The 19861-nt window shown below is 40.4% G+C and overlaps 1 protein-coding gene across 6 annotated transcripts in view; it reads left to right on the top strand.

The window, feature by feature from the left end:
- The window catches only part of ESRRG (estrogen related receptor gamma), a 400798-nt gene extending 391455 nt beyond the window's left edge, over positions 1-9343 (top strand). For all 6 annotated transcript variants that reach the window (XM_035321709.1, XM_035321710.1, XM_035321707.1 and 3 more), the window contains one exon: positions 6933-9343. In XM_035321709.1, the coding sequence (XP_035177600.1) occupies positions 6933-7177 (245 nt within the window). In that variant the 3' untranslated portion in view covers positions 7178-9343. The remainder of the gene's footprint in view (positions 1-6932) is intronic.
- Positions 9344-19861: the final 10518 nt, after the last annotated feature.

Genomic DNA, 19861 nt, shown 5'->3' with positions numbered 1-19861 from the left:
GGGAGTCACAACTGAGACCAGATTTTAGAGTTCCCATCTAAGACCTAAAGTAAGTAACTAATGTGTCAAAATACATTAGCACATTATAAAATGTGATCTGTGTGTATCTGCCTAATAGACTGCTGGCATCTTGAAAAATCTGACCTAAATGTGGATGCTAGGCACTTAGAAGTATAACCCTATGCACTGTTGAAAATTTAATCTTAAACGTTAATACTGGCTGTCTAGCCAGTAACACCAGAAAGAGAAAAGGGCCTCGACTTGCCATCACAATTTCTGGTCTCACTATCTTGCTAACTGACTCTTAAAAAAAAAAGGAAGAAAAAAAAAAAGAAAGAAAAAACCCTTTCAGTATTGAAGGAATGCGAACCAGGAAGGATCTTGTGCATGTTAACATCATGAAGCACAGAGCAGCACAAATGCCAGAAAAGTTACATGATCATCTATCCTGGTAAGAAACATAGCTCTTACCTGCAGCTTATTTATCTTTGCAAACATCAAAACAACATACTCCAAGCACTAGGCTATTACAATTAAATAATATTATCATAGTAAAAATTAATTGATAGAACCCTATAAATGATATTTCATAGAACATCATCTTTATTACCAGTGTAGACTGGGGTTTATGTGTTGCAAAATACTGTATTAAGTTTCTAACAATGTCATTTTTGCATGTTATTTTATTCAGCCATCTTTCTGGATCTTGATAGTGCTGGAATCCATTATTAAATCGTATCTAATAGCCATATAGAGAGAAATATATTTACACACGTCATTGATGTATTGCCAGCATTTATACTACCAAATATAAATAGTGAGACCTGTTAATTCCGTCATATAATTTCATATAAAGAGTGGTACAGCTTAGAAATGAATTTGAGAGAAGGAAATTGCCAGGATAGTCAGAGTTTTCCTGTCTCATAAACACAGTTTTTTCCTCCTAGTCCATTTTCATATGATCGCATTGGTTGCACCCCCACTGCTTAGAGAAAGCAAATAACTCCTCTGTCACCTGCTCAGTTTTGGGGTTGGTTGGCTGTTTTTTTCTGGTGGTTGGTGTAGTAACCAGAGAACTTTGTGATGTTTCTCGCCTGTTTATGAGCAAGGTAGCCACTATCCCCACAGCCATTATGTGCTCGGAGCTCGAGTCTCCCAGGGGTGAGGCAGGGAGGTGAGGCAGGGAGGCCTGCAGTGGCAGCAGGGGGACAGAGCCCCAGGTCCCCTCATCCCGGTGCAGGGTCGCCAGCAAAGCTGTGCTGCCTCTGCCCCTGGCCAGCTCTCTGCCTTTATGTGAATTTCCTGGGAAGCAAATCCCCGTGGCTGGGCAGGAAGGGCCCTGCGTGACGTGCCATGCCACATCCAACGGGGGGCAGCCACTTAGCAACCCTCCTTTTCCGCAGCAGTGTACCAGTGGCTCTCAATGGTAATTTCAGCAATTACTTCTGTCTCGTAGTGAAATCCAGACGAAGACCTTGTTCACTAAAACCAAGTGTACGAGCTTTTGTTTTACTGTTTTGGTTTCCACTGCCTCTAATCCCTGTGGACAAGGAATTTGTAGTTTATTCCTCATTAATTTCCAACATACGTTCTGATTGAAGTGTCTGTTTCCAGTGGAATAATCCAGATCTCAGACCACTTTTGCCATACTCTTTTGAAAGGGAAAACACTCCTGTTTGTGTGCTTGTCTCTTAGCCTAAACATGCAGACCCCAGCAGATAGTTCTGTTCAGGGAAGACAGGCAATTGGATGTTCAATGTTACGTGTGTTTGTTGGTCCTGCATAGGAAGAACCAAAGCCAATATCTGAGGCAAGTTCACTTACAGACTGCAAAAAGGATGGGAATTATTGCTGTGTGAGGGAACCGGGAACCTAGTTTGATTTGGCATCATCAATTTCCATGGGTTACTTGTATCTTAAGCAATATGCTTTTCAAAATGTCACTTTGTTGTTTTTCTCCTAAAAATTAAACACAAACACAACGTGGACAAGCACTTGGCAGAAATGCAAGTTTTCCTCTGTAAATATGTCTCACATTTTGGGCAGGACATGATGGACGTCTGTAATTCTGAAAGAATCTCTCCCATGTGAACACTGTGGTGATCTCTGTGTTTTTGTTTGTTTGTTTGTTTGTTTGGATTGGCAATATCATCCAAAAATAATTTCCTTTTATTTCAGACATAGCCCAGGTTATGATTCTGTTCCCCTTAAAGTCAATGTTCTCTTAAAGTCAAAAGTGTCGTGTACTGTTCTTGCTCTTCATTTCATCCAGTTCTTCCAGCATCCAGCAACTCCCTAACTTGATTTATCCATTTTTAGTTTGTGAGCTACTCCTCTGTATTTTACCACAGATGTCACAGTGATTGCTGTCTTTCAAGTACCTTGCTCTACTTGTTGATATTTGCCCCTCTGATGTGCTTTATCAGCATCTTAATGTGTGTGTTCACTGCTGCATACTCCCTGCTGCTTGATTCACTGTAATAATTTCTTGCTTTATGCTGCCTGAATTTTCAGACGTGAAGAAATACTTCACTTGAGACCCCTGGGTTTCCTCTGCTTTCTTCTTACTGATGTATATTATATACACAATACAAACATACCAGCCTCTATCCTTCCTGAGAGCAGTATTTTGAGAGGTCTCCTTGCCCTCATTTCAGGTGCTTTCCAAACTTCAGCTAGTTCTTCCCCTTTGTGCTCTGTTCTGAATTATTCCTAGGTGGCCCAGATGTTTGTTTGCTGCATTTGAGATGAAGCTTGAATTTTAAACGAGGTAGATTGTAATCTCCATTTGTATCTGGACCTTGCGGTGTTTCTCTTAGATGAGAACTCTGTTTTTCTCTCATTTCTACACAATGATGCAATCAATTGGCTTTCTGTGGGGCTGATCAGAAGAGGTGCAATTCTGTTTTCCCATGCTGTGATGGCAAAACAACGTGTTTGCAAGGATAAAAAGAGACTCTCAAAGCAGAGCTCAATGAGTCCATGCCTTAACTTGTTGATCTCGCCCTCCCCCATTGCACTGGGGCACTGATCAAAAACTTTTCCCTCCTCCTGGATTTACATCCCATGTTTTCAGCAGTGTCTTGTATCGATGAGTCTTGTGTCTGGTGAACACAAGCCCGGGATTCTTTTTTTTTGCAGGATTCTTAATATCAAATCCTGCTTGCTTCCAAATTACAATACTTATAAAATTACCCTGTTCATTTTCATTCTTTATAAAGGCACTAATTTTTAAGTGTCTTGCATACGGGAATAGGGTTTCTTATTACGTAGAATACAATTGAAGCCACCTCAAAAAAAAAATTTTTTTTTTCATTTCTTGGTATAAAAAAATAAAAACATTCAAATTTTTGTACCTAACTTAAAATTTAATTTCATATTGTCTGTGAAATTATTTCTTTACTTTTGGATTGTTGCAGAGTCTGTTTTTCCTTAAATTATAGCGGTGCTTGGTTTTGATGACATTGCCCTCTCTTACAAGTGTGGACTAGACTTATCAGCGACAAGTTAACCTGCTCTGAATTCACTTCAGCGTCTGCCAGTCTGTAGTTACTGTAAAGATTTCTTTTATTTTTCCTCTTCTTTTCCCCTTGGCTAGTTGAGCATTTTCAACCATTTTCCTTATTTTCAAAGGCTTACACCTGAGGGATTAAGATCTACATTTGTTTAATATCTGGAGTAAAGTGGAAGTTCCAAACTCCAAGGCTAAAACTTGAAGAAGTATATTTGTAGAGATTCATATTTTCCTGAGCAATCTGCGAGCTGAATCATCGTCTAATTAAATAGCACAGGTTTAGTGAGTTTGCACTTAAACATTAGCAGCCCCTAGAATGGGTAAAGCTGAAATGAGTTTGAATCTTTTCTGTAAATGGAAAGTTAAATTATCATAGTAATTTGATTAAATCATTTTTAAATCTTCCAAACCAAATCGCAGTTTTAAGGCAATAGTTTGAAATCTTCCAAACCAAATTGCAGTTTTAAGGCAATATTTTGAAGTTGTAGTCACTGGTCGTAAGTGCCTCTCTCCCCACTGTTTTTTCTCATTCCATTTCCTGGGCCATTCTCAGATCTGTTTGTCTGGGTTCGGGTTTCGAAGCACCGATCCATGAATTTCAAAGACAGCAACAAATATATTAAACATTTTACTGCTGTTCCTCTTTCATTATCAGCAATTGCTCTGTTTACCAGAGGGATGCTGTACTGTCGCTACCGGACTCCATCCATGTATTTCTAAGCTCAGTTGCAAACGCTGATTCTGGGAAGAACCAGACCAACTTTATACAAGGTTAAAAGCTGGACATTTATGGTCAGGTGCTCCAGAAAGGCCTGTCTCTCTGTGCAGCATGGTGCAAAAATATTTTTCTGGAAGAATCAGCCTTTGATCTGCCAAGAATTTTGTTGCTACTAAAATGCTCCTGTCCCATGCTCCTAATGTTCCTTCCTGGGCTGCCCGTACATCTGGCCCTGTGCTTTGGGCTTGGGAGAGGAGCAAAAGCTATGTAATTTCTGCACAAAGTGTGCATGGTTTGTGGCAAATGATTTGGAGTAGCCCATCCTCCCCGTGCTCTGCACCACAACTGTGAATATCTGAGGACATGGTAAAGAGTAGGGGAGCAATGAAGCCAATTTGTTTGGTGTTTGTATTCCAAATTAAGCCCAGTGATTGGACACCTTGCTTAAGACATTGGTCACGTTTGTCTGTGTGTGTTAGCATCTCTGTATTGATTACATTCTGTTTGTAGGATACAGGATTCAGGGATTTTCTCTTACTGACACAGAATTATTTAATAGGATTGCCATATTAGAAGACTATCAAAAATATATGGATTTGAGGAGTGGGCTCACATTAATTAGAACAAAATTTTGCTAGAGGTACCATTTCCCTGGCATCTTTCTTAAAATGTTGTGGCCCTCTTTTTCCCTAAGAGAGACATTTTTTGGTTTCTCTGCTTTCAGCACAGTGCACCTCGATGTGCAGTATCACATCCCTGCAGCGTACGTCTCACTGCATGCTTCCTAGAGCATGTATCCGCTAAGACTCAGAATTATTAAACGTGAAATTCCCATAGGACTCCATTATGTGTAATTAACAGATAAACTGTCATCAGAATCAATAAAACGTGCTAAATGATCCAAACTTGTATATAATTAAGTGTCTGTTTTAGAGCAGGAGCTGTAACTTTTTTTTTTTTTTATTTCAATTTGCACATTTGTTTTGACAATAGAAGCTGGAACATTTTGGTTAACCTGTTACTTACTGGTTTGTGTTTTGGTTTCATATGTTTGTGTTTAAAAAAGAGAGGTATTTACTATCCAGCCTAATTGTCTGAGGAAGTAGTTATATGTAAGCTTCCAGGAGATGAATCTTAGATGCATCTTCATTCTCAGAATATAATTCAAGTATTTGAAGCACGTGGAAAATGTGTTGCTGTTGTCACCAACAGGGGAAAAGCATGAGGCCCACGTTCATCTAGTGCATCATAGCTGCTTAGTACAGGAGCTGGAAACAGTGCTGGAAGTGGGTTCTTCCCTGTCCAACTTCTCAGTCATTAACCTGCCTGAGAGCAGGAGCTTTATTCAAAAAAAAAAAAAAAAGGGGGGGGGGGAGAAAAAGAAAAAAAATCCACAAGGTGCAAAGCAAGCATTGTGCTAACTAGATTTTTTAAGGAGATGCCCTGATGCATCCATGGATTCACTGTCCCAGCTTCACCCTGCGCTAAGCTCATGCAGTGTCCCTAGGACGTGCACCCCCTCGCAGCCATTACATTCTCATATGGTGCTTTATTTACTCTGTAAGTCCACGGGACAAAATCCCAATTCTGGTAGCTGATCAGGGGTGTTTGGCAGCCTATTTCACAAATGGCTGTTCTTCCTTACTTGCATTCACCTCTCTTTGGACCACATTGCTTTTTCTTTGGCATTTATGATTACATAAAAGTCAGAGAATTAGGGCTGCTCATCTGAAGTCATCTCAGCATGGTCCAGTAACTGCGTGTTCTCAGGGACATCTTCCCCTTTTGTATTTATGCTGTTTAGGGTTTTACAGTTATTTCAGTTAGATCTTTTCTTTTTATTTCACACTTCCATTGCTTTAATCTTTCCGGGTCATGTAGCAGCTTAGTTTAGTTCCTGGTGTGCATTTTGTCTGGGCTTCTCACTCAATACTTACACCACCAAAACATCTCACCTGGAAAGGTACAGGACGAGGTGCTTGCTTTGAGTGATTAAAAAAAAATGCAAAATCCCAACAACAACAAGATGAAGCATCCTCTGAGTGAGAGGGGGGAAAGGATTACACCTAGTAGGAAATGTTAGCTTGATAGAGCAAAAGCTGCTCAGGACCATGTTAAGTGTTGCCTCTCTGTGTGAACATGCCTGAGGGAGAAAAACTTTGCTAAGCCTCTCAGGAAATCACATCAAACCCTCTTTTCCCTTGTGTCAGTGAAGTGGTCCTAATCCTGTCATTTTTATGTAGCCATGAGCACCACCGACCAGCGGGTAACGACCACAGCTTCCAATCCCTCAGCCTCGGAGCCTGCCACAGAGGTCTACCAAGCTTTCACATAACGGGGCAGTCATTCTTGCATCCCTGATAAAATGCGGACTTCAGCTCGTACAGCCATTTGCCCTTTGGCGCTGTAATTTCTTTGACGCAGTAACTGTAAGAGGTGGTTTATGGAGCAGCTCGGGCGACCGTTTTCCTAGTTTGAGGAGGATGAGGAGCAGGATTACTTACCCAAGAGTTAATTATACATTTGTAGCTCCGCTGTGGTTCTGGATAGTGTTCTGAAGGTCAATATAGAAATAAGTGGGTAATTATCTTCCTCCTCTGTAAAAGAGGACAGCACCAGTGAAAGAGCTGTGCAGCCACTGTGTTACCTGACTTTGTGGCACACCAAACTGAAACCTCTTGTTGCTCCTTTGTTTTGCAGACTCAATGCACATAGAGGATGTTGAGGCAGTGCAGAAACTTCAGGACGTCTTACACGAGGCTCTACAGGATTACGAGGCTGGACAGCACATGGAAGACCCACGTCGCGCTGGCAAGATGTTGATGACTCTCCCACTTCTGAGGCAAACCTCCACCAAGGCTGTGCAGCATTTCTACAACATCAAACTGGAAGGCAAAGTCCCCATGCACAAACTTTTTTTGGAAATGCTGGAGGCCAAGGTCTGACTAAAGCATCATGGGCTTTCCCATCATGCACGTTTTAAAAAAAAAAAAAAAAAAAAAAAAAAAGGGAAAATAAACAGGATAATAATGGCAAAGAAACTTAGTGTTTAATTAAGGAAAAAATGACTGCACTGATATTTAGCAGCAAGACTGTGAAGCAGCTTTCAACTTTTTCTTCTGTGTCTTTCTGATGCAGTTTTTCCTTTTCCTTTTCCTTTTCTCTCTTTTCCTTTCTGTTCTTTCCTTTCCTTTTTCCTTTTCTCTTTTTCCTTTGCTGCTGAACTTTTTAAAAGAGGTCTCTAATTGAAGAGAGATGGAAGCCAGGCCTGCCAAAGGATGGAAATCCATAATATGGATGCCAGTGAACTTATTATGAACCATAATGTCCCCAATGACAAAGGAATCAAAGAGAGAACCACCGTACCTAGCAGTACAGTACAACACGATGAACTGACTGAATGCAGTATTAGATTTCATAGGAGCAGTCTCTAATTAGACGACTAAGCGACGATGCATCGGCTGCTTCTTATCATTGCATTTTCCATCTAGATCAGTTACAGCCATTTGATTCCTTAATTGTTTTTTCAAGTCTTCCAGATATTTCTTAGGTTAGCTACAATGTAACTTTTTCAGGGAATAGTTTAAGCTTTATTCATTCATGCAATACTAAAGAGAAAGAAATACTGCATTTTTGTGCTGGCTTGAACAATGATGAACAATAATGAAGGACAAATGAATCCTGAAGGAAGATTTTTTTAAATGTTTTGTTTCTTCTTACTAACGGAGATTTTTTTGTACCAGCTTTACCAGTTTTCAGCCATTTATTAATGTGGGAATTTATCTTACTAAAGCAATAGTTGAAGGGAAGGTGCATATTATCACGGATGCAATTTATGTTGTGTGCCAGTCTGGTCCAAAACATCCAGTTTCTTAACATGAGCTCCAGTTTATAACTAAATGTTCACTGACTCAAAGGATTAGATTACACCTACCGTATATCTGAGTAGTCTAACATTTAAATACTCCATGTCAAGTACCAATCTATAAAGGTGTAGGAGACAGCGACTGTACAAAGGTATAGTTGCTGTGTGATTTCTAACTGCTTCAGTTGTCAATGAATGAGATACTGCCTGTTTGCAAAATTATAACCTTACACACAGGAAAACCCTCAGAACCGATAGTAGCTTAGTGGCAATAAGGCAAATGCCAATGTCTGCAAAATTAAGAAATCAGAGTAGTAAACTTCTGACCAAATTCAACGATTTAACACTGCTATACCTTATTTATTGATTTAGATTTTATTTTGTAAATTGCAATTGTTAACAAGTAGCTAAACCAGTATATGTGCTTTTCAACCAGTATTGTCACAGCATGAAAGTCAGTCAGTTTCAAGACTGTTAAGAGGTGTAATCTAATGTATAAACCAATTAGATGCCCCCAGAAAACTACAGTCGCTAAATAACCAATAAACAATAACCTCCATCAAATGCTATACCAATGTACCAGTGTTAGTAGCTGCTCCCTGTACTATGTGAACATCCTTATTCTATGTACACAGATGTAATTAAAATTGTAATCCTAACAAACAAAAGAAATGTAGTTCAGCTTTTCAATGTTTCATGTTTGCTGTGCTTTTCTGAATTTTTATGTTGCATTCAAAGACTGTTGTCTTGTTCTTCTTGTGGTGTTTGGATTCTTGTGGTGTGTGCTTATAGACACAGGGTAGAATTAGAGACAATATTGGATGTACAATTCCTCAGGAGATTACAGTAGTATATTCTATTCCTTACCGGTAATAAGGTTCTTCCTAGTAATAATTAAGAGATCGAAACTCCAAACAAATACTCGTTATGATCAGATACACATCGAAATCATAATATTTTCAAAACAAGGGATAATTTCTGTAACAGTTTATTATAGAATACCAATGTATAGCTTAGAAATAAAACTTTGAATATTTCAAGATTATAGATAAGTCTAATTTTTAAACGCTGTAAATATAGCTTTTATTCAATCATCTCTCAGATGTTGTTATTAACTCGCTCTGTGTTGTTGCAAAACTTTTTTGGTGCGGACAAGTTTCCAAAACTATTGCTACGTTGTGTGCTTTAAACAAAATAACAACAGGCTGATGCTCCATCAGCCTTGTGCTAGAAAAAAAAAAAAAAAAAAAAAAAAAAAAAAAAAACACTAAAAAAAACTATAAATTAAAAAAAAAACGGTGTATCTATCATTAGCTATATGGGACTATATTGTAGATTGTGTTTTCTCAGTAGAGAAGTGACTGTAGTGTGATTCTAGATAAATCATCATTAGCAATTCATTCAGATGGTCAATAACTTGAAATTTATAGCTGTGATAGGAGTTCAGAAATTGGCACATCCCTTTTTAAAAAATGTCAAAAAAAAATACAACTCCTGGGAAAAAGGTGCTGATTCTATAAGATTATTTATATATGTAAGAGTGCAAGAAAAAAAGTTTATTTTCCAGAAAGTTTGTGCAGGGTTTAAGTTGCTACTGTTCAAGTACACTATATATATATAAATATATAATATAAATATTGTTTTTGCTGTATCACATTAAAGAACTTGGGCTTCAGGGTCAAAAGCCAATTGACTAAAAATATACAAAAACACACAAAAAAAATGGAAATGTGTTAAAGGCACACGGTGCAAATTTTAGTTTTTGTTTTCAGTAATTTTTTGGAGCTGCAAAAGAACAAGTATCTCAAGACTGTAAAAGCATTACCTGAAATATAGCTAAAAGAACTGCACAGGCTTTATAATATTGTTCATCTTAAACCTTGCTGGAGAAGAGTTCTTTCAAGACCACTTACTTAATGTGAAGTGTTGGGAAAATTTCAAAGGGTGTATGTTTTAGCCATAACAATTTAATTTCTATTTTTGCTTCATTTTTTTAATTTTTTCTTATTTAAAGCAATATGATTGTGTAACTCCCAGAAGTTACACATTTGTTTCAATCAGATCAGATTGTTGTATTTATTCCACTATTTTGCATTTAAATGATAACATAAAAAGATATAAAAAATTAAAACTGCTATTTTTCTTATAGAAGAGAAAATGGGTGTTGGTGATTGTATTTTAATTATTTAAGCGTCTCTGTTTACCTGCCTAGGAAAACATTTTATGGCAGTCTTATCGTGCAAAGATCGCAAAAGGACAAAAAAATTAAACTGCTTATAATAATCCAGGAGTTGCATAATAGCCAGTAGTTAAAAAGCGAAACAAAACAAAAAATAAAAACAAACATGTCTATAGCTGTAGATGGGCTTCACATCTGTATAGCAATCAACTGTATATTTTTGTGATGTGTATCATACCGTGTGCTCCAACCAATGTCCATTTGTGTAAATGTATTTATTTTATATTGTATATATTGTTAAATGCAAAAAGGAGATATGATTCTGTAACTCCAATCAGTTCAGATGTGTAACTCAAATTATTATGCCTTTCAGGATGATGGTAGAGCAATATTAAACAAGCTTCCACTTTTGATTGCTTTTATTTTATTTTTTGTGTTGTGGGGTTTTTTTGGTTTTAATTTCTTTTTTCTGAGAAGGAAACAAACCAATTAGCATTACCTTTTGTTACTTCCATTCAACGAGTAGCAAGCATTACCCCTCTTCCCTCGAAGTACAATATGAGTGTAAATAAATGCTATATAAAGCCTTGTCAGAATGAATTCCAGTGTGGTACAAGACATTTTGCATATTTAAGAGTATGCAAAATGTCTCATAGCACATTAGAATTCAGGCTGACAGGCCTTTATATAGCACTTATTTAATCTTAAAGCATCTTCACATCAACCTGCATTACTCAAAATCATTGCCTCTCTGTCAATGTCATAAAAGAAAACTTTCCCACTATTTTAAGATCACATTAATATCATCTGGAGGTACTTATTTGCTTTCTCATCAACAACCGAGTCTATCATTCATTTCCTACTGTAGGAGATTCCTTTTGTGTGTTCGGGTAATAAAAAGAAAAAAAGAAATCTGTATCAATTTGATCCAGCTTTTCTGAATGGAAGTAAACAGCCACAGGAGCGATAATATAGATTGGTGTTAATGAAGAGCACCGATAAGTCTTCAAGATCCAAAGGGGTTAACCAGCATGGTTCAAATCCGACAGTAAGTGGCCTCACAGCCTCTTGCATCCGAAAGGCTGCAGCCCTGATTGCTCGGGGTCAGCCCGCGCTGCCTGTGGACCCTTCTGGAACCATCACAGAAGTGCTAATGTGTGCTTTTCTTGCTTTTTAGCTTGTCTTGATAGTATTTTGTCATTGTGTGCGCCAACATATTTCTCACCTTCACTGCTGGCCATTCTCTGGAGATTTTGGCCGATGACACAAAGGCTACCGAGCAGAGTGACACCTGGGGACAAGAGCTACCAGGGGCTCTTTGTGCGTCGCGGGCTTCTGGTACTAAAATGCCTCGGAATGGGAGGGGATCACTTTACTGCTGTTAGGACCGTCTATATTTTAACTGTACTAATAATTGGGGGTTTTCAGTAAAAGGAGCAGCAGAACAATAGGAAGTTAAAGGACTCTTCAAAGGAAGATGTTAGTGTTGACAGTGGTGTGTGCATGCGTACACAGACATTCGTGCATGCACACACAATGCACAGAACTGCTTTTCACCCCTCTTCAGTGTTCTGATTTTGAATTATTGCAAAGTGTCTCTTCAAAGGGAATCTAATACTGCACCATACCTTAAGAGTGAAAAAAGGGGTGTTGCAATTTCTCACGCACAAAGTGGAAAGAAAAGCACATGTCAGTAGCAGTGCTTAGTCTTCCTAAACAGTGGATTGCACCTACTCGCTGGTGAAATGTTTTCACATACAGTTTAAAAAATCTTAATTAGCATTTCTGTACCACTTTTCGTCAGGGGCTCACGCAGCACTGTACTGTCATAAACCCAACATTACAGAAGAGAAAATACAGGTGGGAAAATACAGGGAAAAGTGAAATACAGCGACTTCAAGGGATGCAAGTCTGCAGAGTTGATTGGGTTGTAGGTTGGTTGTGTTTTTTTTTTTTTTCTTTTTTTCTCTTTTTTTTTTTTTCTTTTTTCTTTTAAAACCTTGCCCTGTTTTTGCAGCAAAGCCAGGAAGTGGATAGAAACCCACTGGAAGTGTTTAGGTAGGCAGAAACGTTTTTCTAGGTATCTGTGGGGAATTTGGCTAGGAGCACAAACCTGTCTAAACTATGAAAATAGCTACGAAATCCTGAAAGCAAAGAAAGGGCTTGGGGCAGTGGCATTAGTAGCTCAACCAGCATGTGCTGCTACCGCTCGCTATCCAACGCTAAGGACCTAAAGTGCGGCTTCAGCAAGGCCGCTTTACTAAAATACGGAGACTGGCAAACTGGCCGAGTGCTCCCGTGGTGGCTGTGGCTCATCTCAGCGAAACGAGATTTCGACTGACACAGTCTGCATGCCCACCCCCCTCCCCAAATAAGACACGCCAGCCCCGTGTGGAAGCATGGCTTTGCCACCATGGCAGCCGGCTTGACGGGCGTCTGTCCCTGTCCCCACGTCAGGCTGGCCGCCGAGTGCTCCTCTCCTCCCACGCTGTTACTCTGGCACCGTCTGCACGCGCAAGCTGGCCGATGCCGTCAATATTGATGCAAAAGGAAACTGTGCCACGTGCCGAGGTGGCTACTAAATGGCACGGGATTTCTGAGGGGCTCTGAGTGTTCTTCGGAGCTTCGCATCCAAGAAATCACCTCATTTGATTTGATCTGGGCTTTTTGTTCAGGTGGTTGTTTTGTTGACCTTGTGGGTTTGCAGTGTGAAAGGGTCTGGCAAGCACCAATAAAAAGTAGGCTGTGGTGGTCTCTCCAGCTGATCCTTTCTTAGAGATGGAAAAGAAACAGAAATCCTGCAGCAATCAATGCTATTACATGTGCAGTAACCAGGGCTTCTTAATACACGATGCCAATGCTGCTGAAATGCAAATAGGAGTTAACTGTGGGAAAAAAAAAAAAAAAAAAGTCAAACAAAAAAGACAGTTTTGGATAACCAAGATGGGAATATTGCCCTTAGGGGTACAAGCTCCATGCTGTAGCACTGTAAATGTCCTCCTGTGGGATCACCTGGCAATACCCCACTGGGAAAAAAAAAAAAAAAAAAAAAAAAGGGGTATTTTAGCAGAAAGCATGTCCTTTTTTCCTATTATTTTTTCTTTTTCTATCTTTCCATCTTTTCTTTCTCCTTTTCCTTTTCCTCTTCCTTTTCCTTTTTTTTTTTCATTTTGTTTTGTTTTTGACCATTACTTATCCTGGTTTTTACTCTGAACTGAAGAAAGGAAGAAAGGGAAAGCTTTCATTTGTTTTCTGAATTCCTATTTAGTTTTTCTACAGGGGCTGTTTACAGATTTTTTTTTTTTTTCTTTCACCCTCCCTTTACTTTGCATTTTGTCATTCTAGTGTAATGTAGGTCTCTGATTTCACAAGGCACTTTGCTAATTACTATATCCTTCGTTATACAGCCTGGCTACAGTAGCTGCATCACAAGGAGTGTGTTCTTCCTGTCTGATAAGCTGCTGATTCTGTGTGTATAGATTGTCTCTCCTTTAACATACAGTTCACAAACTTCCTCCCTGAGGCTCTGCTATTTAAAACAAACAAACAAACAAACAAAAAACCTAAGCACAGGAAAGAATATGGGTACATTTACTTGCTCTTAACAGTTTCTATTCACAAGTGTTCAAAAGTGTTTGCATTGATGCATCCTTACTGTGCTAATTGTTACCATTTTGTTAAGATTAAAAGCCATTCTTCCTTAGCGTTCAGATTCTCGAGCCCAGTTTCTTACAATCTCTGTTAATATAAAAAAGCAAGTGGTGGTAGATTGATTACATGCAGGATCTTATTATTAAGCAGAACAGAAAAGAAAGGAATTTCAAAATATAATCCTCCGTTCCCAGGAGTATTTTGTCTTGTTCTCCATGAAGTTAAAGGTCTGAAATAATGTGCCCATCAGGAGCTCAATGTTGCATGTCCATGCCAGTTGGTCCAAGGGCTTGTTATGATGGTAATGACCTGCTGAAACGTGAGCTTTGATGGCAACAATACAATTGCTACCAGCTCACCCGCTGGGAGAAATATTTTATTATTGTCAAATGCCCTCCGCAGAGATTTGTTTTGCCTGTTCCTGTTTAAATTAAATTCAGAGCAGAACTGCATTATTATTTCTCTAGAGTATATTTGAAATAAACAACTAGTCTCCAAATTTAGGATTCCTGGTTAGTTTAAATTTTCTTATTAGCAGAAAAATTACAATAGGTGACAACATAGCTGCAGGAATATTATTATGGCAGCCATACAAGAGATTTACACACTGAGAGCATGGCCTAAAAGCACAAGAACTCCCTTCTACTTTACAAATGCCAGCCAAATTAATAATTAACTGTGCCATAAATTCTACAGCCTTAAAGAATGATGTCAATGCTTTTCTGTGTCACACTAGAAGAATTTTGTCATAAGACTAAGCAGGGTTCTTTATAAAGAGTGTTACTTAGATGTAGAAAGCAGACCCAGAAAACAGACCTTGCCACTCTGCATTACAGCAGCTCAGTGAACGAGTGACAGCAGGACTTCAGAGTCATTTACTGCTGCTTTCTCAAGGCAAAACTACGTCCTTACGCCTCTGAAACGGAGCAAATTTTGTTACACATTAAATGGGCCAGATTATCTCTTCCACGAGCTAAAGAGACAACGCTAAATCCCAGCTCATGTAATTTCCTTCAAAATTGTTCTGCTCAGGCCGGGTGTTCCCAGGAGCGCCACCAGCAGAATTATCCAGCGATTCAGCCGTACTTACACTGGCAGATGTCTGAGATTTAAGGCAGTCCCGAAGCCTTAGCACAAATCCCGTACCTCTCTGCTGCCTTGTGGCCTCGTCTCGCTCATCAGCCGCTGCCCGCTGCGGAGCAGCCGGCACCGTGGCCTGCTTTGATGAAAATGATTTCATCTGGTGAGGCACTTTAGCACAGGACAGGCATCTTAGCATGGGCAAGGTGGGCTCCACAAGCTGTTGGATAGAGGGCAAGCCATCCGCCCGCTCCAAAATGCCAGCCCGCTGCTAGAGGAGCCACCAAATGCCTGGAGAGGGAAGGATGTAGGTGGGGAGGCAAGGGCTGGGGGATGCCTCCCCTTGCAGTGATTCCCCTTCTGCTTTGCAAATCGCACTCCTAACATTCTCAAGTTCAATCTACCATACTGTGTCTGATTTCACAGCTTCATTGGGAAGGTCTACAAGGTGAGGGCTGGCTGTTGGAGGAAGTCAGTAGCAGCACAGGTACCAGGCTGTGACGGCATCATACCAGTGCCAGGGGTCGATGGGGCTCCTCTGTGGTTCTGAAAGTAAAGCCTGCATAACACCCTCACTAGTTTCCCTCTTCACTGCTGCCCCTAATTAAATAATAATGATAATAATAAAACCACAACAACTGGATCTGCAGGCCAGTGAAAATCTCCATATCATGAAATACAAGGGCTCCAGCTTTCCCTATGGCCTGCTGGCTTCCTGCCATGGGACTTGCCTGGTACACAGGTTGCTCTCCTTACCCTCCCCGAACTTTAACCTAATATTTTCTCCTTTCCCTCATAATGGAAATGTGTTAATGAAGCAAATGTCTGCAGCCTATGGCTGCAGCCATGGTCCATCCTCCTGAGGGGGGCTTTGGGCACCAGTCCCTGCCCACAGCTTCCACCACAGCTCACTCTCTGCAGGCTGCCCCATTCTGCTGTGACACCTCCACATACTCATGCAGTGGTTTTCCGCAACCACAGAAGACATGCTGAGCGAGAACTAACCCCCTGCCCAGCCTCCTCTCACTCTTTTTCCCTGAACTACCAAAGCTGTCCTGAAAACATGAAATGACCAGCAAAATCATGTAGTCATTTCCTGTGAAGAGCTCTCTGCTCATTGCATTTGGGCCCTGATTCTGAAAAGAAAGTTCCCACTTGTTACTGGATTTAAAGGCGAAAAATGATGCATTTCCTTCCAGAACTTCTGCTTTTGAGAACCTGTTGTAAGGGGCAGAGGGGCAGCACAGGACAGGTGCAGGCCAAAAGCCCTTTGCTCGCAGGGGCTCTGAGCTCAGGGCCCCAGCCCAGGCTTTTGCTTCCACTTGAAAAAAATATTTACAGCAGCAGCACAGATTTTACTGGGGCTGGCCCTAAGGATACTCTCAAATAGAGGTTATATGCATCCCTAGCATTATCGCAAGTGGTAGTTGGACAAGGCAGACTCTCTCAGGCTTGGTGGTGGGCATTGCAATCCAGAGCAGCCTCACTAGAAATGCAGAAACCAGGCCTGCTTGTTAATAAAGAAAAAGGCAGGGCATCCGATACAACCTGATTCTTGTATTACGGAAAAACCTAGAGGCTGCATTACCAAATTCTTCCTACCTTACCTGGAAAACAAGCAGAGAAAAAAAAAAAAAAAAAAGAAAAGAAAAGAAAAGAAAAGAAAAGAAAAGAAAAAAGAAAAAGAAAAACCACTGTAACGTAGTCTCACTAGACACTTGTTTCTTGTTTTTAATCCCTTCTGTGTGGCTGTCACTGCCCCTGGCAGTCGTACATTCCTCCAGAAGACTGAGATCAGCCATGTCCTGCCACGTCCTGGCTTGCCTCCTTTTCTCTGCACAAGACACCCTAAAAGCTATGGCACAAGCCTTGTACAACTGTGGCTGTTTCCACAGCATTTAAATCTGTGAGGTACAACACAAATAGCTTACAGCAGCACCAGGGACTTGGCTGGGAGTGTTTTCTACTGAGCAGCATGGGGCAAAGGAACACAAAATCATTTTAATCAGTCTCTATCCTGCTCTGTTTTGGTTATGTGAGCTTGGACAGGACAGCTACCAGCTCTTTTCCATCCATAGGGTGGAGGTAAGCTCCCATATCCCACCAGTACTGTGGGAAATGTTGAATCAGTCCATGTGGTTACGGAGCACTTGGTATTTCTGTGTATCCCACTCCTTACAGATGGGTAACAGAAAAAGTTGTGGGAGGGCATTAGTTGCTTCTTGAGGCCAATGCCAAACATTGTAAGGGAACAAAAAAAAAGGATTACATACAACTACAACACTGTGCTGGTTTTGTTTTTTTATCTCAGATTGGAGTAAAATGAACAAGTTCTTCTTCCTTTTTTTTTTTTTTTTTTTTTTTTTAATTTCTTCTTTGTCGTTTGCCTTTTTTTTTTTTTTTCTTTATGATGATGGCCACAAAAAAAAAAAAAAAAAAAAAAAAAATAGTCTTTGATATATTTGTGATTGTGGTATGTTGATGGATTTCAGGCAAATTGTTAAGATGGGCTTTGATAATGCTGTAAGACATAAACGTGCCTATACTTGCAATATGTGAGGTTTTACATAGTTCCTACATTGATTCACTTGCTCCTTTGTCACCTAGACACAGAGACCCACTCGCAAGGTGACCATGACGAAAGGGTACAATGGAGAGAGGGATCCCTTCCCCCCCCCCCCTTCCCTTGCTCCTTTACATTGACCAAATGTCTTTCTAAATGACTTGCTGAGCCAGGCTATTCTTATATCTTACATATAAATGGACTCTGTCTTACAACCATAAGATTCAGGGGAAAAAAATTTCAGCTCCCAAAGTGAAAAGATTAAGGTCAGTCACTTTACACTACAAAACCTTTTCACAAGAGCAGCATAACAAAAGGATCTGCAGGCCTATCTGCAACATGGTTTATAGCTCCAAGAAAATCAGGAGATGCTATGACATCCTTTTAGAGGACTGTGCCACTATTTTATAGACTTACAGCAGAAACAGCTGGGAAGAGGAAGGTGATATTAAGTGCAAAGAAAAGCTAACTTGTTTCTCTACTTAGATTTACTCATGGGTTCTTTTTATGGGGAGAACATCCACAATGGAGTTGAGCGTGTGTGATTCACAGAAAACACATCACATTTGGATCACATTGGGTCACATGCTAGTGAATGCAATGGTGCCTGGTAACCGAATCACTATGATGGGTTGCTCTGATGCTTTACTTCTCTTTGTTTATTCCATCAGTGTTTAAAAGCAGGTGGCAGAAGCCACGGGACTGAATACCTGTAAAGCACAACACGATCCTTGGATTGAGGCAGTTTAGAAGTTCTATTCACAAAGTCAAATGATCTTAACAGATGTTCCAGCTTAAAAATAAATTATTTGTATTTGGCACTGTAGCCCAGCCAAATTGCACTTATTTCAGTAGACTTCATTTTGGCAAAGCAATGAGAAACAGGAAGGACTTCCCAAATGCATAAAAAATCTATTTTAAATTTATAGACCATAACAAAAGTAAGGGGGATCTGGGGTAGAGGTTGGCTAATGTAAACAGATTTACAGTGGCCAGAAGAGGCAGCAAATAGTAGTCATCAAGCATGCCCAAAGATCCGGAAGAATCTGAAGGTGAGACAGTCATGGCCATGTTGGAAGAAAAAGGCAAAATCTGCAGAGATGAAGAGAGATCTGTAAAGGAGAGAAAATGCAGCTGTGCAGAGAGAAAGACAAATGTGCCAGAAAGAAAGAAGGAACTCATGTAGAAATACAGAATTCATCAGGCAAAGAGGATAAAGTTGCCGACTTGTCCTTTTGTTACATCCATTTGATAACAGCTTAACCATCTTGGAGTCAATACAGTTACATTCATTTAGTATTTTATTGTTATTTCTAAGTCAGCACAGAACAAGGGCTGAGCTCACAAGGCTACAGAGGTAGCAGGCAGCTACTGGGACAAAGAGGCAATGTAACAGAAGAACCAGGACCTTGCTTTTTCATTTTGTGATTGAGTGCCAGCTCTACCCAGTGGATCACTGTGAGGCTGAACACTTTGTCTGAGTGTCAGGGTGCCCTGGGGGGCTGTGGAGAGCCACAGTGCCCTGGCTCCCATTTTCCCCTTCAGCACTGCCCTGAGTGAAGACTGGTGTGAGCTGGGCTGCCTCTGGAGGCGGCCAGGCTGCCTGGGTCCTGGCTTGCACCTGCACACAGCTGAGGCTGCCACGGGCTGCCCAATTCACCCTCAGCTGTGAGTGATGCCCCAGGACAAGTAGGCCTGGTTAGGAGGAGTTAATCCCTGTGTATTTGAGGTGGAAATTGCAAAGCTGACCTTCTCCTGGAGTGAGTAGGCTTTGAGGTGGAGCTTGTGTTTGAGCTCTGGTTTGGGCCAAAACAGTTTCTTCTGTCCTGCCTTGGCCAGGCGATGTTCAAGAAGGAGCATGTGCATTAGGAGGAGCCACTCCTGAGGTGCCAGGTTGGTGGATTGTTTTAAATGTGATTAAAAGCCTGGGCACACTGAAGCCAGTGTGGCTTATCACTCTTTGGACTGTGAAGGTGATGAAGCACTTCATAAGCATGTACAATTAAAGCCTCTCTGATCTGAAGAGCTTGGAGACTGAAACATGGCATGGAGGGTAGGATATAATTAAGGAAAAATATGATAGGAGGGTACAAATGATAGAGAGAGGACCCTGCTTGGATTGCTGTGTACCAGGCAAGTGCTGAATCAAGCTTGAGGGCTTTTCTATAAGCTGAGAACAACAAATGTTCATCCTGTTCATCGTGCAAACTGTTCTTTACACTTTGTCAGCTGATGTTGAGCCATGTGAAGGCAGGCTGAACTTTTATGTTCTGCTTTCTATATGAGCAGCT

Source organism: Oxyura jamaicensis, chromosome 3, assembly GCF_011077185.1.
Source record: "Oxyura jamaicensis isolate SHBP4307 breed ruddy duck chromosome 3, BPBGC_Ojam_1.0, whole genome shotgun sequence".
Taxonomy (NCBI): domain Eukaryota; kingdom Metazoa; phylum Chordata; class Aves; order Anseriformes; family Anatidae; genus Oxyura; species Oxyura jamaicensis.
This window is presented reverse-complemented; position numbering and strand designations above follow the sequence as displayed.